General features: G+C 31.8%; 1 protein-coding gene across 1 annotated transcript; it reads left to right on the forward strand.

Moving 5' to 3' along the window:
* The first annotated feature begins 3,721 nt into the window (after positions 1-3,721).
* On the forward strand, positions 3,722-4,384 carry LOC131630040 (uncharacterized). Its single transcript, XM_058900834.1, has one exon. The coding sequence runs from the start codon at positions 3,722-3,724 to the stop codon at positions 4,382-4,384; it is 663 nt and encodes a 220-aa protein (XP_058756817.1).
* The last annotated feature ends 6,899 nt before the right edge of the window (positions 4,385-11,283 follow it).

Here is an 11,283-nt window from a genome sequence, read left to right on the forward strand (position 1 = left end):
AAATCATTCTCTTTGAACTTATTCGCAAAATGATCAAAAACCGCTCCTTTAACCTCCTTGACCGAGCTCAAAACCCCCCTAGAAGTTGAAATAGAACCAATGTGATTATGTCTCAAACTCTTCTTCATAACCGCATGGAAGAACTTGCTATTAACATCTCCATCATTAAGCCACTTCATTCTTGCCCTTTATATAAGCATGTTTTCCTTAATTTTGAGATTTAGCCAAAAAAAATTATTCACCTTTCTCTTATCTTCCTCCACCTCTTCCACATCCGAACCTAAATCGTCGTAACCATTCATCTCCGTAACCCACTCCTCCATCTCCATATCATTCTTACCGAAAACGTTATTGTTCCACCATTTGAGCCTAGCTTTGAGAAGCCTCAACTTTTCCTTCAAAACAAAATCACCTCTACCATAAACTTCCAACTGTAACCACTCCTTTTCAACAAACTTTAAAAAATCCTTGTTGTGAAACCATTCATTGTTGAATTTAAACGGCTTTGGGCCCCAATCTTCCTTGTCCACCACTAACCACACCGGGCAATGGTAGGATATATCCCTTTGGTCAATAAACTGTCCCACCACTCCCCACCGATCCCTAATAATATCTGACATAAGAAACCGATGGATACGACTTTTAGACTTTCCATCTCCACTGAACCAACTAAAACTCTTGCCTTTACAAGGAATGTCAACCAAACCAATATCCTTAATGAAACAAAAGAACTCGTTCCATTCAGGATTGTTGCCAAAAGCTATCATACCAACTCTCTCCCCTCCATTTTTCACCGCGTTAAAATCGCCTCCTAACACCCACTCGCCATCGGTATAATTAGATTTCAGAACCAGCTGTTTATTCCATAATAATATTTTCAGATATACAATACAGGCAGAATATACATTAAAGAAATAATACAGTTTGTCTTTCCATCTAACCTTAATTCCCAGATAGCCAGGACCCCTATAACTACAAAGCAACTCCATAACACTAACTCTTCACATAATTATAAGACCTCCAGACATACCTTTAGAATTCGAGACAGAGAAATCAATGTCTTCCCCTCGCCAAAAGCCTATTGCCATTAGAACCGAACAAGATTTGAGTTTTGTTTCCTGTATCATGAAAATATATATCTGCCTTTTCCTTTCCAATTATATGATTAATTTTCATCTATTTCACATAACTTCCACCCCCTCTGATATTAAGAGTTCTGGTAATCATAATGGACATCTCAATAACACCTTCCATCCTTCCTTTGAAACTTTGCTAGCATTTTCCATGTCCTGAATCTTCTTCTTAAAATCTCTCTGAGATTGAGAAGAAACCATTCCCAGGTGACCAATAACCTTCCACAATATGTCTCCTCCTCCATATCTCAATGAATCCAACAACATGTTGTTACACCTGATTAAATCTGATTCCCCCGACTATTTCCCATGGAACACAAGATCACTTCCAGTATTCTCTTTCGCGACCAAAGGCTCCAGAAAAAAAGAATCAACAAAAGAGGAAGAGGAAGATGGGCCTATCGAAGCTGCTAAGTTAGACGCAACTGCACTATCTATTCTCCCAGACTTCTTCTTAGGCCTGATTAAGGGTTTTTTGATAGACCCACACACCTCAGAATTTTTTTAAAATTTGACCATCTTTAAATTTATCTTTTCATCCATGTGTGCACTATTCACTAGGGCGAAAAAAGACGAAAAAGAAGACAAAGAACAACTATTTACATACCTAGGATGTCTTTGTCTCCTTCTCAATTTCCTTGGCCATTCAAACTTATTAGAAGACACTTCCCCATTATTATTTACCATGACAATAAATAAATCTCAAGGCCAATCATTAGACCATGTTGGTTTATATTTTTCTAAAGACGTTTTCATCCATGGACAACTATATGTTGCAATGTCTAGAGAGAAAAGCAGAGCATGTTTAAAAATCCTCATTCATGACAAAGACAATATCCCATTATATCAAACAACTAATGTGATTTTCAAAGAAGTTTTTCACAATATTGTATATAAATTTGGAGTAAATTTTTTTAAATTAACATTTTTTAAACATAATTTATAAATTTGGAGTAGATTTTTTTTAATATATTGTTTTCTATATATATATATATATATATATATATATATATATATATATATATATATATATATATATATATATATATATATATATATATATATATATATATATATATATATATATATATATATATATATATATATATATATATATATAAAGATGTCACTTTAGCCTATTAAAAGTTACAATGTCATTAAAACAAATGTTAACTTCAATTTATTTTATATAAAATAATATATTTGGGAGGGAATATTTCCGTCACAAAAATATAACACATCTATGAGGAAATTTGCAACTGAAATATTGGTAAAGAGTTTACTAAATTTGCTTTTATTAATTTTGTGAGAGATTTTATTATAAATTTTTGGTGACAAATAGATTCTCTCACGAATTTCATCGCTAATTTTTTCATTAATAATTTAGAGAAAATTGGTGATGCACTGACAGTGTAAAAAAGTTTTACACTGTCAACCAATCACGACCATATATCTTACCAAGTCATATTCTTATTTTTAAATTACTGAGATGACATGGCAGAATGATATATTTTCATTGGATGACAGTGTAAATTTATCATCTATTAAGTTTTTCTTCACTAAATCCATCGTAATTATTGAATAATTTACTTTCTTCACAAATTCTAGTCTCTAATTTGTATTTTTTTTTTTTAATAGTGAGAATCTTATCTTGTGTCAGAATCAATAATATGGATCAAGAGTTCTAATATGCTTCTAAAGTGTTCATTAATTTCTAGTGTCGCTTGTGGGTTTTTTACTATGTTGATACTATAGCCGGATTTCTATGGTGTGGTGCTTTGTAAGGTAACTACTTTGAATGAGATTCATCCTTTTGGTGCTGCTACCTATAACTTTTTTGGATGTCTGATTTTTTGTTTGGTTGATTTTATTTTTCTTCCTGTGTCAACTTGACTCTTGTTCTCATGTAGTTGAGTTTTTTTCTTTTTTTTTTCTTATATGTTATTTTTCCATAAAAAAAGTGTATAGAACCCACCATACACCTTGACACTAACACATATATAACCAAAAAGGAACCAAGTCTTAGTTGAATATTTCATGTTGGTCAAAATATGAAGAATCTTACTCTAGTAGAGTAATTAAAATGTATGACTGAAGCAAAACTGCATGTTGCATATTGATTTTTGTGTCCCCTTCGATTTCTCAATCAACTTGCGCCACTTGCTAGAGCCTACTTAATTAATTGAAATGAGTATATCTATTTTTTGTTTTCAAAAACAAAAAAAAAATGCGTCCACTTGCTTTTGCAAATTATATTTAGGCCAAATTTTATTATAGATCCAATGTTATTAAAAGAAGCCATGCATGCACCTTGACACTTGACACATATATAACCAAAAAGGAACCCAGTCTTAGTTGAATATGTCAATTTTATTTTATACATCAATTTGGCATTCTAGAAATATGAGCCTTACTCTCTTCTGGGAAACCCGTAAGAAAGTCTTGTAATATTGATACACTTTTTTCATATAAATTGAGTGGTTTGAGAAAGCATCTTGACACAAATAACACCCAACGTACTAGCTATAGCATAAATCTCATACACTCATTACAGTATTTAACTAAAGTGCAAAATTAGATACATATAGATGGATCATCAACACACATTACAACTAAATGGTTCAGGAGCACCTTCATACATGTGCAGTGGTTGTAAAGAGATAGGTTTTGGATCAAGTTACATCTGTGCAAAAAGCAGTTGCAATTACATCGTCCACAAAGAATGTGCAGAACCTGTTAAGCATGCAGTTCATCCATTTTTCAAAGATTCTAAATTTGAATTCTGTGAGAAAGCAGAAGAGGGTGCATTCTGTGATGCCTGTGGAAAAGATTTATTAGGTTTTTTCTACTCTTCCAAAAAACAAGGCTTTCTCTCCCTTTTTTCCAGAACAGGATATTCTCTACATCCTTGTTGTTTGAATCTGGAAAAAAACATTTCAGATAAAATGACTTTGTCGCATCAAGTTCCATCAGACTGTACCAAGTGTAAGCAAAGGCATGTTGCGAAGAATAATTTTGAAGGTTGGTCATATGTAGTTGACTCTGATGGAAAGACTTGTGTTCATGTGTCGTGTTTCAACGATATGATTCTTGAGAATTTGAATAATAATAAGTCAAAAGGGAGAATGCGTTCTTTCATGAAATTTACTGGCAAGTTGGTGGTGAACGTGCTGATCGACATAGCTTTAGGGGATATTACCAATTCTATCTCTATCATTACCGAAGCTCTTGTTTCTGGTTTTTGTGAATGAGTTTACTTCTTTTATTTTATTTTTGTGTGTTTCTTTGAAATTTGAACATTGATTATTTTGTGTTTGAGATTATCTTTCTATTTTATCTAATATAAATAGAAAGATGCTTGGATTGAATGAGTCGTTAGATAAAAGAATTATGTGTCTAATCATTAAACAATTAGAAAATTAGTTGTGTGGTTATATTACATATATTAAATATCAAACATATATAATATCAACAAATTAATTGTAAGTTACTATGAATAGTACACACAGGCGAGATGTCAATTCATTTTATCAATTAAACCAAGAACACCAATGCAAATTATCATCGTTGATTTTTCGATAGTTTATATATAAGTTTTATGCTTTCTCTAGTCAGGACGTTTTGTTTTACTTGAATTTCTTTATAGTTTAATTTCATAATTTATCTTTAGATGTAGTATTGAATTTGTTCCGCGATGAAATTAGAATGGTTTGGTTAACAATGAAGTGGCGTTTTATTACATTAGACCTGAGTTGCTGATGCGATGACTGACCTGTAAGAATAACACTTTAATGTCTAAGTAAATAAAAGAATGAAAAGTGATGTGATAATGAAATTGAATTTTTGACAATATTTACAATTGAGCCAACAATTACAGAAGAATTATTTCAAGTACTCCAAAAGAGCCTTACACCATTCATTTTTTTTTAAAAGGCAATTAATTAAAGAAATCGCACTAGGGGTGCAACCCTTACAACCAAAAAACTCTAATAAGAGTTGTAACTATTAAGTGGTAGTTTGTACCAATCATAGAAAATAAACCTAGACTTAGTGTCACTATTACATAACCACCTCCAAGAATAGATCATAATGTTATAAATAATCACTTCATAGCTAAAGGAAGCATTTTCAAAAATAATGTTGTTTCTAGTGTTCCAAATACTCCAAATAAGAGTCAACCAAATGAGATTGATTTTTTCTCTATTCTTTATATTTTTCACCTTCTCTTGAATGCTTTCGAAATTCTTGAAATCTTCCAAAGAAAACTCCAATCAATTGCCCAACCAAAGATAAATTCTATCCCAAACCACTTTCAAAACAAGACAATGGAAGAAGAGGTGTTCCAAATTTTCCGGATGATTTGAACAAAACACACAATCTAGGGAGGGAAAATTAGACATACCTCTATGAGCCAAAAGATCTTTTAAGGGAAGTCTATTGATAAAGAATCTCCAAGAGAAAATTTTTATCTTTTTTGGAATATTTACCTTCCATACAACTTCCAACAATTTGATTATAGAAGTTGTCCAAGCCAAATCCTTAGCGTTAGACACCGCCGTAGAAACACTAGAAACCGAAAAACAACCGTTAGAGGTTAGATTCCATTGGAAGTCATCAACATCGGTGTTATCCGGCTCAATTCCGTTTAATAAAACCTTTAAGTCCCTCAATTGAGAGGCCCCGGCCGAGTCTCCCCCAAAAGAACCCGGAGGAAGCATTCGCTCGATACCGACAATGGCATCAATGTTCCAAGAAAAGGTTCCGTTATTCCAAGAGACCACCTCACTAACCGCACAAAGCTTATTGGTTGAAAGATCGAACAAGTACGGGAAAGAGGTACTAAGAGTTTGATCTCCTAACCAACAACTATGCCAAAAAAGAATGTTGTTGCCTCTCTTGAACTTGCAATTGACCCAATCGGAGAATCCCTCATCGGAGCTTTCCTCCTTGAAATCGTTAAGAATGACATCCTTCCACCAAGAAGAATCCTCACGGTTTAGAACTTCCTCACAAGAGCCTTACACCATTCATACAAACTGCACAAATAGACGTTTTTAACAAGAGATAGCCATAATTAAGGAACGAGCTTGATGTTGAATTCGATATCTCCAACATCTTATATGTCCTCTTTAAATAACAATGCATTTTTTTATTCCAAATGCACCAACATGTGATCATCGAAATGAATCCTTCAAAATTTTTTCCACTTTACCTCTGAGCAAATCTACAGTTTTTAGGAAATACTAACCTACAATCTGTCTCGAGACTTTCAACTCTAATCCATCCATGACCATACATTCCTCCATACGTTCTTGTTAGTGAACAATGCAACATCAGATCAGATAGTCTATGCTTTCTTCCTCCTTAAAGCAGAAGACACAGACTATATCATGAGGATCCTTGAGTATTCCTCTACTGTGTAACTGCATTCTTGTTGGCAACTTGTCTTTTATCATTTCCAACAAAATATTTTAATTTTAGAATGTACCTTAGATTTGCACAACTTCTTCCATGTTCATCTCCATTGGGTTCTGCTGCATCTCCATCATAATATTGTTGTAGCAAGAATTCAATGAAAATTTTTTATCTGCAGTTGCCAACTAAAGCACCTCATCTTCAACTTCTTGATCCAGATTAGAGTTTGCCAGCATTTGAGTTAATTTAAGCATGTCATCTGCAGGCTGAGTTTCCAGCTCATCTTCTTCCACATATATAGCTTCCAACACCAACCTTCATTTATCCAAGCTCCAGGATTGCAAGGGCTATGTTTCCTATCCACCTTCCCTTCCAGAATGGAATAAATCTCCCATTTCCAAGCCTGTACTTTCGAAGAGATTTGAAGCCTTCCATATATTAACTATTTATAGTTAGGTTGATACGTGTTTTAACAATATCTACTGCTACAAAATGCGTTAACAACAACGCCATGGTCACCACGGTTCTTCACTATACCGTGGTGACATCTCTAAAATAAAGTGGCTATCATATTATTTATGTTTTTTTATTAAAAATTAATTGTATATAACAGTTTAGCAGCAAACCATCGTAAAATCATCAAGCTTTCATGGGTTCGAACCTCAGCGCCATCATATATACTATTCCTTTAATGATAAGGCACGTCTTTTCTTTTTTATTTATTTTTATTTAAAAACTTAAAGGGAAATAACTACGGTTGGTAGATAACCGTTGTGAAATAATTTATCCATATATAAACGAATTAACTCTCACTTATTGACAGTAGTGTTGTTTCCTTCACAGTGGAACCCTAGCACCCATTTTTTCTCTTCTTATTCGCCATTACCTGTGAATCTTCTGCTTCATACGTGAAGTATTCTTCTTCTTACATCTTATTGTAAGATAGTTCCCCATTATCTCGTTCGTTGCATGTTGTTTTTGTTGATTAATTATTCTCATTTTTTTCAGATTCGTCGTCACTACCTTAACAAAGGCCATACTTTGGCTATGGTACTTATTCTTTGTGTAGCTATGAAAAAAATACAAGAAGCATGAAGCTACGATGAAACCTTCATCCACCTTGTATTTTTTCTCATAGCTTCACAAACAAGATGTTTTTCATTGGTTATTGTAGGACTCAACAAGAACAACACATTTTAATTAATGAAGAAAGAACAACGACAACAAACTTCATCTAGTTTGAGATACAATGAGAAGAAATCTAAGAAGTATGAAGCTGTTGTGTAAGCTCCTTTATGGAGATCAGCCATTTAACCTGCAAAAAGGAAACAGTCAAGAAGCGCAAAAGTAACTGCTATCTAGTAAATCCAAGGCCTCCTCGTCTAAACGACACTCAAGAAGCGCCTTAGTGTTTATATGATGGGGAGCAAATATGGGCTCCCCTTGGTCGTCGAATATTTGTTTATGGTCGGGAGTATTGCACCTCACCAACCTAAAACTCTGAACATACTGTGCCAGTCTTTTATAAGCGCGACAATCCTGGTTGTTCAGGTCCTCATCTTTGAAAATATACGCCTCAATCTCTCTTTCCAAATGGTCGTACTGCCATTACAGGGGAAACTTGCACTGCAAGCCAACTTTCTTTTCCATGTCCTCCTCATATTCCACAGACTCGAACAGAGTTGCCTCCGCGGAAGGCGTAAGCGGTTTCACTATAAAATACAGATCTTTAAAATGTTTAACTGAATTAGTATAAATCCTGAACAGCTTCTTTGGCTGCTTAAAAGATACCCAACTATTCTTTTCCTCGGCACCGCCCTGCCGTTGAAGATGGGAAACCCTAAAAAATAACGAGGGAGTGGCACCGATCTTGAGGTAGTCGCAAACGAGCTCGAAAGCCCTCAAGAAGGCGAGTACGTTCGGATGGAGCTGAGACGGAGCTACCAGTAACCAATTGAAAACGTTGAACTGCAGATCGGTGAAAGGCATCCACATCCTAGCTTCCTTGAATGCAAACCCGTACATAGGAAAATGACTCCCTAGGTAACTCGAGCATATTCTCTGATGAGGCCTGGGATTGAACCCCCTCCACGACTCCTTTACCCCTTCTTCCAGGTCCTCGGCTATATTGAATGCCTCCTCGGGAGCTTCGCTGAAGCATGAAATAATATTCAAGGGGTCAGACGCAACCTGTTATACCCCAAATTTGTCTAGGCTTCTTTATTATGTGTATTTTTCATGGGCACCATTTAAATGAATAATTAAGTTGGCATAGTGGCAGAGAGTTAAGGGCAAGAAATGTTAAGCGCACAAGTGCATGAGTTTGATCCCGCACCTCACATTTTGGTGCATTTTTTTCTCTCATATTTCATTTTATTACACGTATAGAAATTATTATTTGCTTAATTAATAGGATTATTTTTTAAATTTTATTTTAAAATTTCATCACTTTTAGAACTTAAATTGTTACTTTTAGTATTTTTTAGTATTGTGATCCTTTTAGATTTAAATCAATATTTGGTCACTTTTAGAATTATATCTTAGGTATTATTGTTAAATGTTATATTATTATTAAGATTAGAAATAACTTTTTTATTAAATCTTTTTTATTATTATTATTACTCCTATTAGTAAGAAAATCTAAAATAAATTAAGAAAAAAGCTTGATCAATACCGTCCCTTTAGCTTTTTATTATTATTATTATTATTATTATTATTATTATTATTATTATTATTATTATTATTATTATTATTATTATTATTATTATATATTATAAATTGAGGAGGGGTATATTTACTCCAAGAGTAAATTATTAAAACTTACTCCACATCTTAATCATTAATTTTTTTCAATCTAATGATTAAAAATAATAAGTAATAGTTTTTTCTCTCCATAATTAATTACTTAATATTTTAAACCATTATATTGAAAAGAATAAATGGTTAAGATGTAGAGTAAGTTATAATAACTTACTCTTGAAGTAAATATATCTCTGACAAAAAATTTACACCTTTTTGTTATTAATTTTACACTCTGTTATTAATTTTACATATCATTTCTATTAATTTTGTTTAAAATTTTGTCTTTGATTTTGTCCAAAGATTTCACACCCTGTTTGCCCTTAATTTTGTCTCTGATATTATCTTAAAATCGACTATTAGGTGAGGAGTAAACAACGAAAAGATGGGTTGAGCCCAATCGCGTGCTTGGATTCCGGGACTGTTTTAAATATTTTTTTATATTAACTTAAATATATTTAAAATCTATATAAAGTTAGACATTTTATTATTTTATTTTTTTGTCTCTAAAACAATATTGTTAAAGACCTGCCATTGACCTTGACTCTTAGATGGATATAAAATTAAATATGAATAATGATGTACACTCTTTCTGGGAAACCCGTCAGTATTAGATGTTTGAGAAAGCATCTTGTACACTCATTACGATATTAACAAAAGTACAAGATTGGATAGATGGATCATTATTCATTACCACACATTACAACTGAATAGTTCGGCAGGACCACCTTTATACATCTCTGTGGTTGTGAAGAAATAGTCAAATAACTTTATATAGATATATTCAATATTTTTTATTTTATATGTAAATTTAATAAGAGTGTGAAAAAAATTAAAATGAAAGTTATTCTCCATCTTTGATATATGACGTCTTTGATAATAGATTTGCTTAGATAATAATGGACGTCATTTTCTTTTGATAAGCAAATAATGGACGTCATTAATATCAACTATTTGCTATGTGAATAAATGTAATAAGAAGGAATAATCACTCTAGTCCTTACAAAAATTATCCAATTCAAATGGGTCAATCACAATAAAATGAATCTCATTTATTCTCATGCAAAATTTAATTGAATAATATATTAATATTTTTTAAAATCAATTTTTATTAGTTTTATATCGTGACGGGACTGTCATGTTAAGTATTTTTTTATTTTTAAAATATTAAATTAATTTTTATTTTTAATTTTACTTTTAAAAAATTATGAATTAATAATATAAAAAACCAAAATTATTTCTTATAAGAAATTGAGGTTAGGTCCTTTAAACTCCATTTTACATCTTTATCATTAAAACAATATACATAATAAATAATTCTTATTACGATATTAACAAAAGTACAAAATGATATATATATATATATATATATATATATATATATATATATATATATATATATATATATATATATATATATATATATATATATATATATATATATATATATATATAACTGAATAGTTCAGGACCACCTTTATATATTTTTATTCTCTGGTGGTTGTAAGAAATGGCCAAATAACTTTATAAATATATTTAATATTTTTTATATGTAAATTAAATAAAATCGTGAAAAAAATTAAAAAAATATTTATTCTACATATTTGATAAATGACGTCTTTGATAATAATGACGTCTTTAAATTATATCAAGACATTCTTGGTGATTAACAAAACGATAGTCAGAGAATCCTAATTTATTATGAACAACTAAAGGAATAAAAGTCTTAAGAGTCTTATCCCATGTTAGAGAAAAGTAGAATTAATAGTAAAAAATGCAAACAAATCTATGATTTCTGAAAATATGAGAGACATGAAATCTTGAATAAATAGTTAAGCAACATAGTTCTAATATTCCAAAAACAATCTTGGAATCTATTTCGAACCAAACTCATTCCAACCCGTAGCAAAATCATAAGGAAATTTCTTTACCCACC

This window comes from Vicia villosa, unplaced genomic scaffold, assembly GCF_029867415.1.
Source record: "Vicia villosa cultivar HV-30 ecotype Madison, WI unplaced genomic scaffold, Vvil1.0 ctg.000637F_1_1, whole genome shotgun sequence".
NCBI lineage: Eukaryota > Viridiplantae > Streptophyta > Magnoliopsida > Fabales > Fabaceae > Vicia > Vicia villosa.